The 23,515-nt window shown below is 39.8% G+C and overlaps 1 protein-coding gene across 1 annotated transcript in view; it reads right to left on the bottom strand.

Annotated features, from left to right (window-relative positions):
* GRM3 (glutamate metabotropic receptor 3) overlaps positions 1-23,515 on the bottom strand; it is a 117,703-nt gene that overhangs the window by 16,057 nt on the left and 78,131 nt on the right. The window contains exon 3 of the mRNA XM_007432817.3: positions 15,836-16,691. Coding sequence (XP_007432879.1) covers positions 15,836-16,691 — 856 coding nt within the window. The remainder of the gene's footprint in view (positions 1-15,835; positions 16,692-23,515) is intronic.

The raw sequence follows: 23,515 nt of genomic DNA, 5'->3' as shown, positions 1-23,515 counted from the left end.
GACTGTTTTATGAACTGTTGTGTGAATGTCAACTCCATTTTTGCCATGATTAGTTAACAAGTTCACAACTTTCATTTTTTCTCTCCTCACCACCCTTATTCATATCATTTATAAAATTCTCTTAAGGGTAAAAATGATTACAGTTTGGATGGAGCACATATCAAGGGTTCTGTTCAAGCAGAAAATAGTTTCTGTCTCGTCCTGAGATTTTAGTACTACCTCAAGAGAGCTTTCAAAGAATACTGAAAATGATAAAAAATTAATTCAGCTCCTGAAATCCAGCAACTCTAGAATTGTTAGATGACCTACATGTTGGTCAGCAGAGATAGGCAGAAGATAGATCAGAATGTGTTAGTTGATCTCTGGGTAATTCATAAATGAAGCACTGCTATTGGCAACATTTTGAAGTTAGTAAGCATTTCTAGAATGTTCAGAGTGTATTATGGATTTCTCACAAATTGGCCATCCTTAGTCAAAATATGGGACATAGGTTTTTTCTCTCCACATAGTGGACAAGTAGGTCTACCTGATGTAGGCTGCAAAAGTGTGGTCAACCCCCTTTTGGGGGATGCTCATTGGCCTCCAAATGTATCTTTGCTTGCTGCTGTTGTTGTTCTTGTCGCACGAACACCCCCGCCATTCTATTCTCAAAGGATGCCAAACAGTTTTATCTGCTTCCTAAAAGTATTCTTGCAAATGCAGAGAAGGTAAGAAACCATCACACCAACTTCCCTTTAAAGCAAGCAAGCAAAGATGGGTGGGGCAGGGAATGGAGCAGGTATTTGTGAGCTCACATATCTAACATAAGAACCAAGTTGTGTTTATACTTATAACAAAGCACTGAAGGAAATCAGGCACTGATATATACGTAGAAGGGCCATACCTTGTTCTAAACTAAGCAGGTATTCAGATGTGCCCTGTTTCTTATTTCTTAGTTATGTCTTGCTGCTTAATCTACTATTCTGAACCTGGCCACAGTTGGAGGATGTCAGCCTTCCAGCAAACAATAAACAAAAGATGACCGTGTAAATTCTGCAGATCTGGTGTAGCTAATTGCATTCTATGTCTGTACAGATTCTTCCACATTTGCAAATCCCTCATCCCAGCCGAGATCAAGGACCATTGCATCACATTATTTTGCTTCCCAATATTTTGCTCCACTGAATCAGTTCGAGAACAATCATGAAACCTCAGGGGGAGAAAGATAGAAAAAGATAGAAAAAGGCTGCTGATTTTCCTTGCTTAAAAACAGAAGGATCGAGCCAAGGAGAGATTGAAGGTGAACAATGGCTGCAGCAAATGATTTTTTGAAAAGGGCATTTGTGACACCTTTAACGTTCATATGAATACATGATTTCATGTCTTTGTCTCAACACATGGACTTGTCAAAATTAGCCAAGAGCACAAATCTTGGTGAAGCACCCTGAAGATAAGAGTGTAATGTATTGTTTCCAATTGTAGCAACAACAGACATTTGTTGGGGAACTATATTTTAAATATAGTAGAACAATGATTATGAAAGTTATGGATGGCTGGTGCTTAAGATGATATTGCTTACTAACATTCCTGGTGTGCAGCTCAGTGAAATAAAAGCAGGAAGAAACATTCAACCGCTGAAGCTATTCCTATTAAGTACAGGAAATACACTAGCTAAGTAAAAGCCCTTGAACCTCACTTGACTATTTTCTATTGTGAGTAAGAATCTCATATTACAGTGGTATTGAGTATGTGCTAGGAAAGACCCCCCCCCCCGCTTTTCTCTCTTCCCAGGAGAGAACATTGCAGAGGTGAACATTGCTTTTTAAATGTCTGGTGTTCTCTCTCTCTCTCTCTGTCTCTCTCTCTCTCTCTTATCCCTCCCTCCCTCCCTCACTGGACATTTCAGCTGGCTACAGGCATGTGTATCCACTCAATGACATCTCATTATGTGCTCCCAAGTAATATCAGCTTCCAAGGAGAGCTGATGGAATGGCTTGTCCTCAGGGCACAGCTGCCTAGAAAGCCTACGGTGACCTGTGCCATTTTAGACTGTGGGGGAAGTGTGCATATATATACTTCTAGGCGGAGTGGAATGAAGGTAATAGGGCCAGTTCAAACTGGGAGCATTTCCAGAATAGCCAGAACAGTTTTGGTAAGTTTGGAACATCTGTTTTGAACCCTCGGCAAAGCATTTCAAACCGGATTGGGGGGGGGGGAGGAAGAAGCAAACAAACAAAAAAATCAAGATGGCAGCCATAACCGTAAGATTGAAGCCCTCCCTTTATTTACATACATAAAAGGGGTGAATCTTCAATCACATGATTGTGGCTACCAACTTTACTTTTTTTGATCCCCTCCCCTCTAGATGGGATGTCTCTGGTTTGAATTTAAAAACAGAGCAGTAGCATATGTACGCTCACATGTATTTGGGCAATTAGGACATAAAAAAGTTACCTGGATATAGTAAATTTACTGTCAGGTTCAGCCCAAAGAACTCCAAGAGACAATGCAAATACAGTTCTGTTGCGTTTATTAGCTACAACCTCCAGACAGAAATCTCCCCAGACTGAACCCCAGTTCCCAAGCCAGCCAGCCACAACACTGTGAATTCCTTAGGGAGGTGCCAGCCTCATCTTCTTGAACTTCCCACACTCCTGTTGGGGGCTAAGAACATGTTTATCTCCCTGAGCCTGGCCTTCATAAGTCCATTCCATCACATCTACCTTAGGAGGAACATCATTTTCCTTACTGGTGTGCTAGTTTATTACGTAAGAATTTTGAAAAATGTGTGAGAGCAAACTGAAACTGTACAGACTCTCTCACCTTATCCTCTGTAACCTGAACAGCACAACATTTTCTAAAAATGAATAAATTATTCAGCAATCAGTTGTTCACTCAGCTTCTGTTGAGTGTCAGTCCATGAACTACCCTTGAAGAAAGGGTGAACCATGACTCCATTCTTGGATTGCAAACTTACATGAAACAAGACATATCCTTGATAAAGGAGTTTTTAAAATTTTATACAGCTCTGCTCAAATTTATAGGAAATATAAATATTTAAAGGAGGGGAAGGCACGCTTTTCCAAGAGCTCCAGAATTCCTGCTTTGCAGTATGCTGTTAGTAGCAATGCTTTAGCATCATTGCTTTTAGTTGCTTTTTAGGAATGAAAGATGGTTCAGAAGAAACCAAGTGCAATCCACCTCTCTCGGAGGCATCACTGAACTTTCAAACTTCCATCAAGAAATAAACACTGCTTTAGTACTCAAGTATAGATAAAAATACTCTGCCTGTCATAGAGCAAGAAAAAAAAATACTCTACTTCTTCCACAGGTTAACATGGTTTTTCTCCTACAGTTTCAAGACATCAGCATTCTAAAACTGGAGAAGAGCTAAAGATTTTCCATGGGTAATGGGAAGGGATTTCCAAGATCACATCCACCCTTACAGGGTGGACCTCCAGAGCGTAGACATCTGTGAGCAGCCATAATGACATCACATGCATGATGACATTGTTGCTCAAATGACATCATGATGCATGTGACCACATTTTTTCCCCTTGGTTCCCTTTATGGACACTCCTGTGAGCCATAATATTGCAGCCTAAATGTATATATGTTTGATTGTGTGTGAAAACTTTTTTGTTTTGAGTCATGTTGAAGATTTGTGTGTGGTTTCTAGTTCAAGCCAATAAAAGATGGGTAACAAGATCAATATTTTTCTCTGAACCTGATTCCTGTTCAGGATTAGATTGAGATAATTTAAATATATTTAACACCTGAGTGCTGTTTTGGAAAGTTGCCTGAAAAGCATTCATGGAAATATCTAATCATCTAACTATCAGTTCTGTGAAGCCTAGAGCAAATAAAAGGGGAAAGATCATGCCTAGCAGAAAATGAAGCATCTCTTGAAAAATAAGTTTAAATGAGTCTCACTTTAAGAAAAACAATTATAGGATTGCACCCTTAAAAGTAAATTTCTATGTTTTACTACTTCTTTTTTATTTATAGAGCTGTGTGAAGCTTCAGTGAAGAGATTTGATTATCTCCACATGGAATCAAATTTCCAAATCAAATTATCAGGTTGAATTAGATGCCTCCAAATCAATCTGACAATTCAGAAGGGCTTTTGCACATGTTCAAAGCCCCTTTCCCCCCTGAATCAATTTAGAAAATTGAATTGAATTTTCAAGCAATGGTTCAAATTAAGTTCATTTTTACAGAAATAAAATAAAAATAAAACTACAATTCTGTTTGCCTTCACTGTTACTAAATTTGTATATTCTTCACTAATATTGTTTGCAACTTAACTCTCCTAGGATGGCATACCAGCTATGATGGAGTCATTTCTAGCATAAGTAGAGCTTTCTTGGCCCCAGGGGAATTTTCAGATGCTCCCTCAGATGTTCGGCTGGCTCAGGCTACAGCAATCAAGGTGGGCCAGAGAAAGGGAGGAGGAGGATGGCCGTGCAGTGTAGTTGATTCTTCCCCAACATATAGCAGACCTAAGCCAAACAAGGGGCTGAGGAGAAAGGCTCAAAAGCTGCCAGCAGTGGAGAACCTGCTGGGGCCTGCAAGGGCTCTACTTCCTCTACATGCTCTGGCTCTCTCCTTGACCCACCAAAGCAATGAGTGGAAGGGGAGCTGTCCATGGTAGTGTTGATATTTCTGGCAGGCGAAAGTATTGGTGCAACAACAGAGGGCTCCGCAGGATGAGGTCAAAACAGTCAAGAGGGCTGCTCTGACAGTCTGATTGAAGCCTCATCTGTTTTTTAGGTGCTTTTTTGATGACCCTATGTGGACAGTCCTCCGCATTAGCAATGGTTTGTCTCTCCCTTGGCTTCTCATTCCTTCCAAGCTGTTTCTCTGCTACAGCTTCTAGGCTGGAAGCCACAGGTACACAATGACAAAGCACAAGGAGCCAGATCAGGGGATGGATGGATGGATAGATGATAGATAGGTAGAGTTCAATTATTTTTCTTTTCATTTAGTCACTTATCAAAGGATGTTATTCAAGAGCAAATAGCATAGATATAACAACCCTTTCCTAAAGCTTATTCTGTTGATATGATGAGAGAGTTAAAAATAGCAACATTATCTAGGGTGCAGGATTCCTTCCCCACACTTTTTTTCTGCAGAATCAAATTATGTGCATGCTTATTTTATGGCTGGAAAAACTCATCTCGGATTCACTGTTCTCATTCCCGTGCTTGTTTTAAGAGCAATGCAGCACTGTTCACTGGTTTTTATAAATGTGGATGTTCTTTGCAACCATATACCCATGGCTTGGAAATGAAGTGGAGGACAATGGAAATGAATACTACACATTGTTATGATTGCGAGAAAAATAATGGTTCAAAGCTGTCAGTTATATAAGGATATGAAGAAGTCCCTCCACACACACACAGCCTTGGTATTTTATTTCTAGAATTCCTGTTTGAAGGAATATTTAAAAATCTCGATCTTAGCTTTTATGTTTAATTTCCAATTTTCTACTGCTGAATACATTTCAGTTTTAATCAATATTTCACACACACACACAGCTAATTTGTTTTAGTTCATAAGATATGTCTGCTTTGTGACTTTTCTTTCCTTCTTTCTTTTTTTTTATAATAATAAAAAGTTAAACAATATGCTGTTCTGTCTTTTTTATAATCTCTTTAGCTGTATTTCAATATCATATTTTTCAAAGATAGTCAACCACAGATTCCCCAAGGCATCTAAATTGATTGATTTTTCACTTCAGGTGGGCTATATCGCTTAAACTCTTTATCTTTCTTTAATGTTCTTTAACACCCTGTGCTTTGAATGGCGTCTTTACATTTTGGGAGACAGTTGAAAACTGGGGAAAACTATGTGCATGACAGGCAGATTTTTTTCCCCCTCTTCCTATTAACTCAAATTACATCAAAATTATGTGAGACAGAGGAACCGGGAGACTCTGGAACCTGAATATTGCCAAAAGTGAATTGAGCTAGATTCCAGGTGACTTTATGAATACATCCTTATAAGTTTTCTTATCAAGAATGCAGAACTATTTCTGGAGCCTTCTTCCAGAATGTTTTTCCAGCTTCCCAGGCTAACCTAGAATCCCGGGGTGTCCTTGTGGTCTCCAGTCCAACTTTTAATCTCTGTTTCGCTTTTTGAATGAGCCAAAGTCCAGTAAGTGCTGCTTCCTAATGCAATAAACATGCTTGTCAGCAGCCTCCAGCCCAATCACTGTTAACAAGGGTTCCTTGGCACTATTAACCATTCCTTTCCCATGCCATCTTTGTTATATGGCCTTGCATTTATGCCTATTCCTATTCCTTGCTGGCTATTGTCTGGCCTTCATTATTTGTATTGTTTTGCAAACTACTCTTGGAGAAACCTGGCCTGATCTGGATTTTGGTTGAGTTTCCACCATAGTGAAGTGTATCTATTCAACTGAGAAGCTGTAAAGTTGATCTGTTTTCAACAACATAAAGTTGATGATCTTCAACAAAGGAGCACTGTTTTGCCAAAGATATAAGCAAATTAATGCACAAAGTGCTTTCCTAGTTTGTTACCCCATAGTTTCCAGAGAGATGTGCGGGAAAATCCCAAGGACAATTTTTTGTTGGTGCAGCCCTTGAACTAATTCATATAGTCACAGTTGGGCCAGTTCCTAAGTTTGAAGAATTAACTGGAGGCAGAGCTCTTTACAAGCAGGATGTTGCGCCAAGAGGCTTAAGAATTAAGTCAGATGGAAAATAATTCCACCATATGCTAACAAAACTGTGCACAGTCTCAGCTAAATGTTTTTTTTAAAAACAACTTATGTAAACTACTGACTAAGCAAAACTTTTAATATTACTGTACATGGCCTCCACTCAGAAGCATAGATGTCCTGCTTCGCTCAAATGAACAATGTGAGAAGAAAGGAAGGAATTTATTATTCATAAAAGTGGAAGGTCATCTGGAGAAATCTTGTCCAGAAAGATCTAAAGTACAAGAATCCTTCACAGCATTCCTGGCTGATAGCAATCCTGTACCTCCAACAGAGGGAATCTATCACTTGCTAAGGAAGAGTATCAACTGTCAATCAGCTGAAACCATTCAGTAGTTTCTCCCCATATTTTGCCAAACTCTGCTTCCCTGCAATTTCCACCAAATATTTCTAGTCCTCCCTTCTGGAGCAACTGCTCTGTTTCCTGCATGATGGCGTTCTCTCTTTTCTTCTCTAAGGATAAGCACAACTTTTAAAACTGTTTATAAGATTCACAAAACTAAACTAAGCATTGACTTTAACATGGTGGCTAGGCTAAGTTAAAGTGGGGGTGGGTCATTTATGGTTCAGGGTATGGTAGGAAACCAGCCATTGTCTAAACATGTCTTGTGAAGTGGGGCAAAAAAAACAGATGATGTCATAGAAGCATAGAATGTAAGGGCCAAAAAGATCCAGCACACTGAATCTGCGAATACTGGAACTGTGTTTTGTTAACCCTGGCTGAGGGTTCAGCAATTTGTGTGAACCCATTGTGCAAATGCTCTGACACCATAAGTGGTTTCCTCACTGCAGCTGAGGTTGAAGGAGGCTCAGAAGGATGAAATACTTTGTGTTAATCTGTGGTCTTGACTTTCTATGTCAGACAGAAGATGTATCATTATAACAAGAGCCAGTTTGGTATAGATGTGAAGATACTAGCCTAGAAACCAGGAGACCAGCAGTTCTAGTTCTCCCTTAGATGTGAAAGCCAGTTGGATGGCTTTGGGCCAGTTGTTGTCTTTCCACCCAACCTACCTCACAGGGTTGTTATGCTGAAAAGAATAGGAGGCAAGAGTGTACGCACCTTGATTTGAACAAAATAAAAGCAGGATAAACATCAAATTGTAATGATTACAAGACAACTCCAGCATACCTTTTGAAGACAGGCTATATCTGGCATAGAATAAGACTTTAAAGGACTACAACAACAGCAAAACAAAAATAAGAATTCAGCTGCAGTTCTCAGCTAGTAGATATGGCGTGGAAGGTGGGGGCTTGGGGGGTTGCTGTGCTTGTGCTTGCGAAGAATGTGTGCTGCAGGCCAATGACTCCTATTTACTTTCTTACCTGAATGGAGTGGTTACCATGGAAATGGACTCTCAAGATGTGTTTTTTTCACTTCTTGAGATCCAGCAAATCCCACTCCCTTTTTTCTTTCTTCTTGAAAAGAAGAGAATGGGCAGAGATCAAGATGGAAAATCTGCCCCAAGCCAACTTTTTTTAAAAGAGCTATTGAAGTAAAGTGGCTTATTTCAGAAAAAAATAGTTGCAAGTAGAAATCCCAGTTCAAATTACAGCAGAATGCAGCCATTAAATAATGTTGGGTAAATTAATTTCTAGCAGATCTTGTCCGCTCAAACTGCTTAAGGAGCAGTTCTTGTGGAAGAGTAAACAATATGTATTCAGCCAGGCTAGTCATGAGATGGTGATGGGAAGACATATTTTTTCACTCCTTCACTGAAATACAGTGATTCAAGAAAGAAATCAGGCTGATTTAGAGTCTAATAAGGTTCTCAAATGTGGGTTACACATTTCTTTGGGAAGCAAAGGGTGAATTTTTGTTTGCTTATTTGTATTTTGCCTTTCCTGCAAGGAATTAAGGTGGCATATATGTTTTTCATAATTTATTCTCATAATAACCTTGTGAGGTAGGTCAGGCTGAGAATGGGCCCAAACTCATCCAGTGAATTTGAAGGTTGGTAATGCTGTAATCCAGAAGTGGGAGTGCATCATCCATAAGTCCCAGCTAGTATTACCAGTGATCAGAGTTATGGCACCTTGTAGTCTAAAATCACAGAGTCCTGCTCCAAACATTATACTCTACACTGCTGAAGTTGAAATGGGGACTTTCTTTCAAGAAGCATTTTGACCCAAAGAAAAATGGTGCCCATCATGTTCGCAGTCAGCTTCCGCCATGTGTCCTCTATTATAAAGGACAGTCCTTTATTTCAGAAAAACTGTCCTTCCGATTTATTTAATTATTTATTTTCTTGGTTTTCCTCTTGAATTTTCCTTTGTAAAGCAAAGTTATAAATACAAACAATTTTTTAAAATCCTTATGAACTCTTTCAGATTTGCCCCTTTTTCAGGTTTGTCCTTTATTTTTTCCAAGAAAATATGGTCACTTTACTTTAAAGGAGCCTCTTTGCAATTCAGCCCTCAGTATGTCTTCCTTGAGGAAGATCTTGGAAAGGGCAGGGAAGCCTTGATTGGTGTCTTGGTGCCAATCAACTGCCACTTTAAAAGAAGCCAGTGTGTGCCCAGTCTTTTCTGACTCTCTTAGCAAATGCTGCTTTTTAGAGGAAATGTCACATCTTCTGGAATGGCACATTGGGAACAATAAATCCCAGGGCCGGGGAGGGTGGGACTGGTGCATTCGTAAAGTAAAGCCCCTATTTCATTTTTATGATGAGAAGACAAGCAGCTGTTAAAATAAAAAATGTTTGCTCCAGCTGTAGGAAAGCAGGTTTCTTTGGTGGTTACTAGTTTTAAAGTCTTTGTTAAAACCTCTGGAGGTGTAGCTGAAGACACAAAGTGCATTGGCTTGTCATACAGTTGTTTCTACTTGCCGATCTCGTTTATATTGTTCTGTTAATGACAGCATTTATTTTTAGTAGCGTTTTTAATGAGTAGTGGTGATTTGTAGTGACGTTTGTTATTTTAGCTGTTTAGGCTGTTTACTGTATTTTAAATGTTCGTATGGCTAGAAAATAATACCATTTTAAAAAAGAAACCCATATCACCTTGAACAGCTTACGGTAGAGAAGATCAGCGCTCAAATAAAGGAGTCACATTTGAATAAAGCTTTCTTAGAATTTCTCTGGAAAGTGGGCAGTGCTATTTGAATGTGGAGTGAACCACTCCAGAGACAGTTTGGAACAAATGATGGTTAATCAGGATTAAAGGGTTAGCTATCCCCATTGCTCCTCTTTGGTGAATCCAATTCCTCTGCAGTTTTTTTTTTTTTTTTAGAAACAAGCATTGAGACATTTCTCCTGCCATTTGTGCTATTGCATGACAGAAATATTAGTTGGGGGAAAAAGGTCCATTTACTCACTGCCTAAAGTGGTGTTTCTCAACCTTGGCAACTTGAAGATGTGTGGACTTGAACTGCCAGAATTCCCCAGCCAGCCATGCTGGCTGGGGAATTCTGGCAGTTGAAGTCCACACATCTTCAAGTTGCCAAGGTTGAAAAACACTGGCCTAAAGTATAGACTCTCCCATTGTTTTCTCTCCCTGAAACCATAGAAACAATTTGATGGTCATCCACGATTGCCTTCACTTCTGCTGACCTGAAATGACCAGCAAGGAGCGAAACTCACTGCCCTGCTTCTACCTGCTGTAGTCCACACCAAAGTGAAAGAAAGCAAATTAGGAAAAACCTGAAGAACTTCTGGAAATCATTCCAATCCCTTTTTAAACATGGAAGGCATCTTATTTTCTTCTTCGTAACAAAGCAATGTGTTGTGTGTGCGTGTGTGTGTACGCACTTGGAAACACAAGGTGGGCTTGCTTACACCCTGGGTCATGGGACTATGAGGGTGGGAGGAAGGGGCACCTGAATTGGGACCCTGAGCCCAAGGGTCTCTCTCATAAGGATGCATCGGGGGATTTTTTTTCTGCCTGCTTTTCCTCTGTGGCCCTAAATTGGATCCAGCCCATTTTCAATCTGCCTTTCTTTCAGTAGCTACTCTTCCCCCTGCCCAAATTAGTTCTGTTCTGTTAATTTTTCAAAGAGCTATCCTGCTGAGGAACAGTATCCCAAGTCTCCAAGATGCCCAGAGGGAGGTGGGTGTCAAAAATGTCAAGATGGCGGCCACAATCATGTGATTGAAGACCCACCACCATCATCATCATATTTATTTCGGTCATTGACCAATAAAAATAGATACAATAAAACAGACAACAATATTACCCCTTTCATCAATAATTACTAGCAACCATTTGTGGGCGAAGCTTACATATTATGTAGCAAAATTTTGCAACTTTTAAAGAAATAGATCTGTCTTGATTATTTAACAAATAATGCAAGTAAAAATTATCGGAATGCCCGGGGAATTTAAATAAAAGAGGGGTAATCAGCTGAAAGCGAATGTCCCTATAATACTGACAATACAAAAGAACATGGACTGTGGTTTCAATGGCACCTGTACCACAGGGGCAGTATTGAATATCATAAGGGATTTTCCTGTATTTTCCTTCTAAAACAGCTATAGGGAGAGCGTTAAATCGAGCTAAGGATAAAGCTCTCCTGAATTTTGGGACTGTAATATGATACAAGTATGAGACTGGTTTGCTCACTAGAATTTGGTTATTTGCAATTATATTGTGGGTAAAAACAGCAGTTTCTGCTTGGCCTTCTGCATCTAAGATCCTTTGCCTTAGTAGTGAACTGGCTCGGTCAAACTCTAAAGTCAAAATGGCATCGTTGGAAAACCCATAGAGACTCATGTTTCTTTTGGATAGCTGTTTTCCAGGTCGTCTCAAAGTTATCTGCCAGTATTAGATGGGTCAGTCCATTGGGGTTATGGTGTAACTTTAGCCAGTGGGTAAAGATATTAATCCATAGATTGGTTTCAAGTGTACTGACTCCTGCTTCCCGTCGTAGTACTGCATTTGGAACACAGCTGGGTACCTGGAAGATGTTTCTTAGAAATTTTGTTTGAACTCTTTCCAAGGTAATCATGTTGTTGCATGGTCCTAATTGGGTGAAGACCTACTCTTTTTTAGCGTACTGTGATAGACATCAAATGGGCGGGGCTTTGATTGTGCAGTTGTGGCACTGTCTTGACTTTACTTCCCTCCTTCCAGAAGCCCCTTTATGAGATTTATTTCCAACCTTCTATTAGGTTGGAAGAAATAAAAAGGAACTCCTTTGTATATCTCCTCATTGAAAGAACAAGAAGGAAAGGGAGGAATCTGAGCCAATTCTCGTCAAGTTCGCCCCTGTTTATGTGGCCTGGGCTACTAAGAAAGACTTTCACAAACATCAGGCCAGCATTCCTCTTAGAGAACTCTACCAGGAGAAGGAAATATCCAAGGCTCTCCAAAACAACAACCACAAAACCCCTACTTTACAGCAGTTTTGCCTGCATTAGAACTGAACTGGAAATCCATCAGCTTATTTCTCCAACCCTGCTGACATTGCAGGAACAAAGAAACCAGGAGCTGCTTTCAAACTGACACAGAAGTCTTGTGTTCAAGTACTATAAATGAACTCACTGAACTTCACTAGGCAAGATGGCATCCTCTGTTGATCCTGGACTGGCAAATCGCAAGAGGCAAGCGATGTGCCTGCTTCCTTGTATTGAGAAAGCGGTCTGTGTCTATTATTTCCCTTTCTGAGTTCCTTCCCTCAAAAAACCTGGGCTTTCCATGTACAGTAACCTACATGCAGACATCTCTGACTCTGATTTTAAATGACTTTACCTTACTTATAGTTCACCTTGCTGTTATGCCCTTTATTTATTTATTTAGACTTTTTTCGGTGTGGATTCTCTGCTCAATGAGGGCTTGAGGTGAGGTAGAAATCCACTTCTTTAAATCAAAAACATAGTATCTTGAGGCAAGTGAGGACTTAATGGAACTAGATAAAGCCAGCAGCTTCTGTTGACTGAATTACCAAGACAAACAACTGCAAATGCCTTTTGTTCTATTTTGAGGTCTAGCAGTATAAATCAAGAGGTAGCCAGCAGTTCCACCGAAATCCAAGGAAATGTCAGGAAAACAAACACAGATGTCTCTTTGCAGGGAAACAGTCAGGATTAGAAAGGACAGGTAGATCGGTGAGCCATTTAAAAGTTTATGGCAGATGGATTTTTTTTGCTTCTGTGTGTAGGAAGAGTTTGTTTTCTTGAGAAATTAGACAAGGCAGTCAAGTTTCCAAAGAAATTCAGATCCAGATTTACTTAGACGTTTTAGACCACCTTTCTCCAGCCTGGTGGTGAGGAGATGGGTTGGATCAGTTCTCAGAATCTGTAGGCAGTTAATGGCCATACTAGCCAGCAGATAGGAGAATTGGTCCAATACTTTGAGGGGGAGAAGGCTGATTTGGATATGTATTTATTGGCTTTGGAGCACTGACAGGTGAGGCAGCAAAGTGGGGGTATCTGCAGGGAGTGATCTGTGGAGCTTGGATCACATCATCATGGCTAAGATCTTGATTTTTTTTACTACACTCTGCAGACAGCCCACAGTGAAGGATGAATAATTACAACATATTTCTTGCTAGATTTCTCCATCTGCACTCCAAGACCTTTCCACTGATAATGAAGTGGTTCTCCTGACCCCCAGCTCTAACAGTGCTTGGGGGTGGGCATTACCTGTGCAGTTGTGCTGGAACAACTTGGCTTCCACTCTCCTATGATTCTTCTCCACAATGAATGGAGGATCTTTAAGAATGCTAAAGCAACTTAGTCTCTGGGAAGAACGTTGATGGTTAGGGAAATGGACTAATGCAAAAAGTATACCATTGTTCATCCTGCTGCGATGTATTTTGTTTTAAAATGCCACAATGAACATTTTTGCAATTGGCCCACCCACCATTTGGAACACAATCTGAGTATAAAGGTATAATTTGACACAGAGATACAGTTCAAAGTGGTCTGTCATCTGGATTACAAAAAAGGTACCAATTCAGCAAGCAAGCTTTCAGTTGCAAGACTCATTTTCTTTCTGCTTTTAGATTTCTTTTTCACTTAAAGTTAGTCCTTCCTCAAGGTGCTGTACACCACTGGGTATTTTTAACTATGATTTCTCACAAGCTATAATGCTGTTGGAAGAATCTTGTCCTTTAAAGAGAGTGCTCCCTCTGGTCTTTATCCCTAAAGAGTCCCATCTGCAGGGTCAAGTCTTCTCAATCACAGCCTCCCTTCTCTAGGATAGCATTCTCCTAGAGATCAGGTTGGCCCCACCCTTTTGAGCTTTCAAAAAGGAATTAAGAGCTGGCTTCTCCAGCAAGTTTTTGGTGTCTGGTGGGTAAAACTGACTCTTACAGGGGAACTTTGAAAGGACTCTTATTTGAGATACAGACCATAGTTACTTATAATCCTGACCCACACAATAGACCTGTGTAGATCCCTTGAGAAACTGCTCCTCTGGCCTATTTTGAAATTTCCTGAGCTCCTCTGGGTATGTGTGTTCATGCCCCAAGACCAGGGTTGTCCACAGGGTACGATAAAAAGGTCAGGATGGTGGGCGTGATTGTGCAATCAAACCACCAATTTTTTAATATACATTGCACATAAAAAACAGGCAGGACTTTGATTATACCATCATGGCTGCCATGATCATTCTGACCCCACTTTGATGACAGTCCTGCCTAAGATTTCCAAAATGTAGTTATTGCAGCTATTTGGACAGGCTTCCTACATTGTATATAACTTTCAACTGGACAGTGATTATCCTGCCAGTAAAACATCTAGTAAATCTCCTGGTATATGTAACGAACATTTTATGCTACAGAACAGAGACAGAATGTGGCCTATCAGTGATTCATACAGATTGTGTTAAAATCAAGGGAACTTGCATATGCAAAACACTGTGCAAAATTAGGTCATTGTTATGAGTACTTCCAACCCATTCATCACCCAGTTTGCCAATAATGTCAAATGCTGTCAACGTTCAGAATCAATGTCTCTCATCATTGCAGGCTGCCCTTCATTGTGAATTATTGATTATCTGGCAACATCCAATCAGACGATCCACAACAACTTGTCAAAGCTAGTTAATCCATCACCTGTATCTCCCTATTATGCACACATTGGGACCTGTTGAATAATTTGTACATTCATTTGCAGTGACACCCCCCCAGCACCCTCAAATTTGACAGCCGGCAACAATAGAAGAAATTCGGCATTCTGTGTGCAATAGTAAAAATAAGCTATAGCTAATAGGCATGTATGTTGCACCTGGAGACTATTAAGTCAAACAGATACGGAACAGCAGCCTCCGAATAAATCATAAGCTTAAGATATGTTCTTATGTTATTTGCTGCAAAATTAAGTCTCTTCTGTTTCCAGAAGCTTTAGACCTTTAGAGCTGTACTTACTGTTTGCTATGCCATAGTTCTTCTGCTTCTTTTATATATATAGTATTTTTACTTCTTCCCTTTTAAATTAGCTTCAGTTGTTTCAGTTGTTCTTATTTATTGATTCTTTCGTTTGGGTTACTTAATTTAAAAAAAATCGCAGTTCCAGATAAACATTTGTGTTTCATGATTTGTAGTGAAAGACACCTTGAACTAAGCCTCAAGAAAAAGTGGGCTCTAAATATATGAAATAATGATAGAACTTTCTTACATGGGATGGCAGGACTAGAACCCGTGAGTAGTGACTGCACAAAAGCATATATTAACTAAACTTTGGGATAAGAATAGGGATCAGAACAGTTGAGTATCTGAAGGATTTGCTTGAATATTCTTCTTAGCCTTTCAGTTAGGCAACACATGAGGACCCAGAGAAACTAAGGTTGAATGTCTATTGTTTAACACTGTTTACTGCTATAGAAACCACCTTTACCATCTCCCAAACAACTCTTGAATAAGATACCATGAAAATTTCCCAAACCAGACTCTGGAGGTTACTGAAAGCAGAGATGAAGTGAATTGGCTGTGTGCACACACACATGTGATAAAAGCAGAGAGCAACATCTGAATCAATTATATTTACTTGGAAGAAGACATTCTTCAAAAGAAATGCTTCATACAGACTCCTGCACACACCTTTCAGTGGATTTTCACAGCATACCTAGAATTCATGGCTACTCCACTGCCCTCCTCCTCCATCCTCTCTTTTACAGGCCACAACCATAACCTTTTTATACAGTAAGCATCAGAAGATGCTGATTGTTTACCTGTAAAGTTGACTTTGAGTAAATAGTCTTTGTAGAGCTTCTTGCCATCCAAATGCCTCATGCTCTCACAGAGCTTGGTAGTGTTTGGACACAATGTCCGCTGCATTTTATGCAAGGCATGGGCCATTGCATACACTGCATTTACAACAAACATGATCTTGGACTCCTGTTCATAATTGGAACTGTTAATAGACAAATGCTTGTCACAAGCTTTTTTGTGGGTTTTTCTGTTCTGAAGGCTGCACTGAAATTTCTGCTCCCAAAAATCCTTAAACCAGGGATTGCGATAGTTAGTATAGGGGGTGAGACTCTGGAAGTATCTATCAAACTCTTTGATTGGATGGGAAGCAAGCTCCAAAGTGATTGCCCCATGGGCAACATGTTCATTGCCCTTCACCACACTCTCCTGGGCCCCCCAGCCATCACTAGCCACCCAGGTAAAGGAGACATTGAACCGGTTGGCTGCAGCAATGAGTTCCCGAGAGTCATCGCTGCGCATGAACAAGACGACCACTCTTGCATTGGGTTTCTGGAGGAGTTCTCTAATGACGCTGTCGTAGGATTTTCGAATATTGGAGCGGCCAACCTTTTCAGAGGTGGCAATGCATATATTTCTTAGCCGGGCCTCTTGTTCAAAAGCTTCAATCCCTGTTTCTCCATAGTCTCCTTCAGAGGCAACTGTTGACACGTACGTCCAGTTAAAGAACCGCAGGATCTCAGCCATTGCTTTGGCTTGATAGAAGTCAGGAGGCACTGTCCTTGCAAAGTAGTCATATCGGGACTTATCACTTAGCTTGGCACTGGTGGATGCGTAGCTTATCTGAGGAATTTGGAAGAGCCTTAACAAATTTGCAACCTAGAAAGAGAAAAATAGTATTAGGATTAGTATGCAGAGAACATCCCATCTGTTTCCAGGAGTGGATCCAAAGTTCTGTAAATGATCTGAATTGTTCTAGATGATTCCAGGGACATCTAATATGATGTCAGCCCCAAGGTGTAGATCCGACCAAAAAACCAACCCCACATTAAGTCTAAAACTACTTTTATTAAGATTGGCTGTAGTAACAGTATCTCCTCCCTTACATTATGTGAATTAGGGAGGTGTCTGAGACATTTTTGCATTGTTTGGGCTTAAGCAATGTTTTCCTTCCTGTTGCTTTGGTAACAGATCTCCCCTCTCTCTGTCAAGGCCATCCTCTTTACTCTTTACTTGTGATAGAGTCCCTGGATTCCTTCCTTCCTTCCTTGGGAAAATATAAATGCCTACTAACCTTTTGGTTTTTGTTTATCAGCACTGGATGGAACTTGAAGAGTTAGGATGGGGGTCATGCATAAAATAATTGTTTCCTTTGCTCACAAAATATTACTATACAAATGCTGCAAATGAGGTACTTGGGAAATAGGAAACAGTTAAACTAAAGCGCTCTCTTACAACATCTTTCTACCCACCCAAGATGTGACTGGGACAATGAATGGTGGTCTGATTGTGATTTGAAGGCAGATGTACAGTATAATCACTGAATTCACTTCTCTTTTTCTTCCCCACCCCCGTGGCGTTTTATAGAAATAAGGTGTTGTAAATGTAGTCTGCATTCCAGACTGCAGACTCACAATCCATATTCCTGCAAGTGAGAGATGACTCTTTGATGCATGCCTGGACTTGGATTACCCCAAGTCTTCTCTCTGCTGGCTACACAAAGACAGGCAGAGAGGGACAGTAAAAGAAATCTGCAGAGTGGCTGCAAAAAGGATGGAGCTTTCATATCCCAGAACATCTGATTAATAGACTCTCCAGTAACTTGGAGAATTCGAGAAATCTGAAGTGAGGTAGAACAATTTGCTTCAGGAAGCTGCTTATTTCTGTCTGTCTGTGTGTGTCCTCCAGATCAAATCAAACCTTTATTACAGCCTTACGGAAAGCACAACAATAAAAAACACAGATCTGTAATTATTAATAATTTTTTTTAAAAAATGCAATAAAATTACATAAAATACATGATTATAGTAACTGTAATACAAATAGCAGGGGCATTCCCCAAAATTTGTGCTAATTTGTGCTAATTTCAGCCGTAGGCAGGACGGATACAGCAAATGATAGCACAAAATCAGGCAACCTGGAAAGATAGGTCAGGGTCCTGATCAGATAGAAGCCACGACAGATGACATTGTGCTCATTACCAGGGTAGTTCTTTAAAATGGGATAAATGTATATATTCCTTGATTCCCTATAAAGAGAGCAACAAAGGATCATCTGGCTCAGGGATTCCACAGAGCCATCTCCACATGGACATGGGCACTGCTGAAAGGGAGGTTTTTATCCTGCCACCACAGAACTGCAGAGGGTGGTGCATCCAACTTGGCCAAGGTGAAAGCCTGATGAAGTTTCAGAATTAGAACTGAAGAGATGCCCATTTGAGAAGAATCCATAGACTGTAGGGTTGGATACTAGGCTTAGACTGGTTTGAAAATCAATATCCAGATATGTTGTTTAAGATGACTTCTGGCATTTTCAAGCCCTAACGGACAGAGACTTTCCAAAGAAAGTCCTAAGGACTGAAATTTGCTATTAGCTTTTGTTAGCCAGGTTGATTTAAAATGGTCTCTGAGAACCAGTGGAGCCAGACCCACAAGAAAAAAAAATCAATTTCAACCAGAAATTAAAGAGATAGAAACAGGCTCTGGGACCCACAGAAACCAAATCTGTCTCTAACCATAAACAGCATTCTTGATGCATCTTGGAACCCTCAAGTCAGTGTTGACTCCTTGTGACTGCCTGGATAAGTCCCTGCAGTTTTCATGGCAAGATTTAGAAGTGTTTTGCCATTGCCTGCTTCCTGGGGCTGAGGGAGAGAGAGTGACTGGCTGAAGGTCACCCAGCTGGCTTTGTGCCTACTCAAAGCCTTCTGGTTTCTAGCCTGATACCTTAAGCAGTACACCAAATTGGCTCTTGCTTATTTCTGTAAAATAGGTAAATGCATCTAGCCATGAATTTGTGCTAGGTTTTTGATTTCCATTTTTTGAGTTGCTAAGTCTCATTTTCTTTGTCTTTCACTGTATACAAGTTATGGAATGGTCGTATCTCAGGCTTCCTTCACATTCATGTATTCGCCTCCATTGCATTCATGTACTGAATAGATCATTCATCTTGATCAATGAAGAAGATCTGTAAATATTTTGAACTCTCTCCAGTCTCTTTGGAGATTTGGGACAGGGGACTTTTCATCTGTAGTAGAAAGCTCCACCTTCTTGTCTGCCCTGAATGTTTCATTCTCTTTTGGATATTTTTCTTAACTAATTTGCAAGTTGCTGTATCACTGTGATCTGGGCAGCTTTGTAAGTATCTCTTGCTCTATTCAATGTTTGCATTTTTACACTAAAGTTCAAAGGGGGACTTTACATTTTGTATTTGTTTAACATAAAGTTTGATTTTATTTGCCTTTTGTGAGATTGATTTAACTTTCAGGGGTGGGGGTGGGGGTGGGGGAAGGGCTGAATTCTCTAGTCACTGTGCCCCTACACTACAAAGGCAGGAGGTGATACTATCAAAAGTATTCCAGCTTTTGCATTTCAACCCTTAATTTGCCAGAAAGAGGGTGTGGAAGCACACACAGCAGAGTTAGAGAATGGATGCCAGATAAGATGTCCTTGGAAAATGGATAGTGGCAGCAGGAAGACCCCCAGAGGGCTTTTGGGAAAGGAGGTTTGGGACATCCAGTCTTCCATCTTGATGGTCTTCGGCATCATTACACAGGAGAAGCATTTCTTCCTTTTTGGTGCTGCCATTAGGATAGTCAGGGAAAGTTTTCTTGCATAATTCATAACAACATTCTTTCTTCCTGGTGTTTCTATTTATTGTATTTTTTCTCAGCACCAGAAGCAGTTAAGTGAGAGGGAATAGGATTAAATGTACCACCATGGTATTCAGATATCATAAATTAGATGACCATTTTATATAAATACAACTGTTGAGCTTTGAGAATTAGATATTCCTTTGCTACAATGCAAATTATTGATTATATTGAATCTATGATTACTTAATGAACTACTCGAGGATAATCAGCTATTTTCCATTTTTATAGCCTAATTTGTATTGTATATATTTTTAGATTATTATCTGCAATCATAAACAAACAAATTATTGCACTTGAAATGAAAATTTAAATTGACACGATTGATCAGTGACAGCTCATTTCTGCAGGTAAATAACTACTTAAAGCTACAAAGTAGCAATAAAGACATGCATGAACCATCTCTGAATAATTTTCCTCTTTGTGTATTTCTGTTGTGATTCGCATTTTCACTATGAAGTCACCAAGTTTTTTATTTGGATTTGGTTGACAAATATTTAAATGAGAATATCTGCATTTCTACAAATGTGAGAGTTAAATCTTTTAATTGCATCACTAGGATATAATAAGATTTTATCCCATCCCCTTATAACAGATTCTCTCACATTTGTGCCTGCAGGAAAATAATTGAGTCAAAAATATCCTCAAAAAAAAAAAAAAAAAAAATGAAGTGGTGCCCGTTTAAAGTTGCCTCCTGCTATCTAACTTGAAAATCACACTGCAAAAACTGAATATGAACAGGTCTGAATATTCATGACCTGTTATTATAACTCTCTAGGAAGATAAAAGCTTAAAGAACTTTATGATGTCATTAGCAAATAGAACAATGAGAGGAGAGGCCTTTAAAAGGAAGCCCTTAATTCTTATACTGATTGTGTCAACTTGTGAGCATTTCCTTCCAGTTGATGAGTTGTTATCTTCCAACTGTGTCTTCTGGCTATTTGACTAAAGTAGGACTTGTCAGATGACCAATGAACCAAAAAGAATAACTACCAAAGGAGGAGACTTACTTTTGGTAAGTCACCATCTGAGCCTTGCTTTCTTCAAACATTCTTAGCCTGAGGGATGCTAATAGCAGAATCAAAGTTTTGGGTAGACCTACAAGGGAAGTCAGCTCTTTTATGGTACTGGAGAAAATATTGGAAGGCCCCAGTTTTGATCTGCAGGATCTTCTGTGAAATAATTTTAATCAGGCTGGGAAAAATTCTCCCTCTGAGACCTTGGAGAATAGTCACTTTTTGAAAATACCAACCTATATGAAACATTATTCTGACCCAACATTTGGAAGTTTCATATATTCTAGATGATATTGAGTCCTATCATATGATTTTTTTCCTAGCTGTGCTACTGCAGGCAAGACTGGTCACATCCTATTGATAGCAAACTAGCAGTAATGTGGTTGCAAAGTCCCAAAAACTCCACTCCCTCAGCGTCTCTTGACAAAGTTTCTCCCTCCTGTGCATCTGCTACAGATGAAATGTATTCCTCAATGAAGTCATCTTGTGTCTGTGCTGTTTTATTTCTCATTAAACAATCTTCTGAATTTGTGTTTTTGGTTGGGAAGCATAGGGAAATGCAACTGTTGTAGCTTGTTATGCTATCAGGATTTACTGAGCTTCCACACTTCGCAGGATTTGCAAGAATAGTATCATGATCAGTTGAAGGTTTTCATAATTCCCTGGTTGTGAAGGAAGAAGGTGGGGCTGTGAGTTTATTAATGGAGAACCAGCAGCTCTCAACCTGAAGCACTGATTGGCTGGGGATCTCAGAGCAAAACTTCCAGGGTAGACAAATGATGGGCTGAAGGTTTTCTTTGCCAAACTCATTGGGATCCATTGATAGTGAAGGCAAAATGGAGGAAGAGTGTGCTGGATTTAGAGGGCATTAAGGATGATTTGCAAATGCAGCAGATGATGGTGTTGCAAGAACTCATTCTGTTTCCCATGTGCTATGTTAGAATGTGCACCTTGCTTTAGTGCACCTGTGTAATGCAAAGTGGGAAAGACCTTGGGAGACTGGGCACAGAGACCCCTTGAGCAAAGGAATGGTCAGATAAGAGACAGCATAGCCCACAGCTGGATAGTGGGCAGGGCAAGAGGCTCAGAAGAGACCCTCCCTTGTTTCTTGGGTGGTAAAGGAGATGGGGGAGGGGAGAATCGTACTTTCAGACTCGCAAGATTCTGTCAATGCAGCATTACAATAAAGTAGAATTAGCTCATCTGGTTGTGATTCATCTGCCCTATGAGGCAGACAATCTGAATCAACATCCTCCTGTTGACAGAAATTCAAGATTCAGATGTGAAATTGCTTTAAAACAAACAATACCCTATGTAAATTCGGAGGTGATACAATGGACTAGAGTGTAGTATATATCCAACGTCATGTGTTAATTAGTTCATAATGAGTGTCCAGTTAAATGTTTTAATTAGCTCCTAGCTCATGGGAATTTATTGTGTGCCTTTATAAATATATGCACACTATAATCTCACTTATTGAAAACTGATATAAACCAGGAGAGCAGAAAGTATGCGTCTGGATCACACTCCCAGGGTCCTTGAGAGTGAGAGATTAAAACATTAAGGCTTTTTTTTTTCTTGTTCTGTAATATTGGAATGTATTAAAAAGTAAAATGGGTGTCTTCAATCTCACCAATACACCTATTTCACTGCTTAAAACATTTGGTTTGATTTGTTATATTTTGAATGTTTCAGTCCAGGCTGCCTGTGGGTTTGTATGTTTTTAAGTGTTTTTATTGTTTTGTATTTGTATTTATAAGCTGACCAGAATCTATGGGAGTGGGCAGCTGTATTAATTTAAATCAATAAAAAATAATAACATCTCTAAAGTCCTTCCTCTTTGATTAACCCTCAACATGCTTTGTAATACCTGGTGCAGCCCTTGTGCTGGTGGAAGTTCTCTGGGGGCCTGGATAAGTGTTGACCTCAAGAGACACTATCTATGTGGTCACTAGGAGTTGAAAACAACTTGATGGCACATAGTCAATCAATCAATCAATCAATCAATCAATCAATCAAGAGATACTTTACTCAAGACCCAGCACGTCTGCTCCAGGTAATCGCACTAACTGTGAAAGTAGCTTGCTATCGATCTCCGATTATATAATTTAACCAAAGCCTAAACTGGAGCATCTTTAAATTTATGACAAAATTCAATTTAATGATTAAGAGATGGGTGAAGAAATACACAAGGACACTGTTTTAGACATGACACAAAATGGAAAAGGGTAAGTCCCTGAAAGAACTCCTTGTCGGCTACCAGCTCACTGAGAAGCACGGGACAGTGGAAGCACCTCCTAAAATAGTTTCTGACGTACTTGAAAGTGAAAGTCTTAGAAACAGCAGAAGAAATCCTCATCATGTTTGTTGTGGTTCCTGTCCCGTCAATGTACTTTTGTCTATTTTCAGTTTTTTTTTAATATAGAAGATTTATATCCTACATATAATTTCATTTTGAAGGGTACAGAGCATAGTTCAGAGCAACTAGAGCAAACAGGTGCTATGCCATTAAAAGAGTGAGCTGGGAATTGGGACGTCTGTCTGTCTGTCTGTCTGTCTGTCTGTCTGTCTGTCTGTCTGTCCGCCCGCCCATCCATCCATCCATCCATCCATCCATCCATCCATCCATCCATCCATCCATCCATCCATCCATCTATCTATCTATCTATCTATCTATCTATCTATCTATCTATCTATCTATCTATCTATCTATCTTGTTGCTTATTTATTAAACCAAAAAGAATTAACTAGCAAACCAGGACCAAAAGCAGAGAGAGAGACAGATGTGAACCACAGGGGAGAGATAAAAAGAGAAA

This window comes from Python bivittatus, unplaced genomic scaffold (genome assembly GCF_059951505.1).
Source record: "Python bivittatus isolate LINGU-HERP-01145 unplaced genomic scaffold, Pbiv_v1 ctg000120_np1212, whole genome shotgun sequence".
Taxonomy (NCBI): Eukaryota; Metazoa; Chordata; class Lepidosauria; order Squamata; family Pythonidae; genus Python; species Python bivittatus.
The sequence above is the reverse complement of the archived record's forward strand: the minus strand, read 5'-3'. Positions and strand labels throughout refer to the sequence as shown.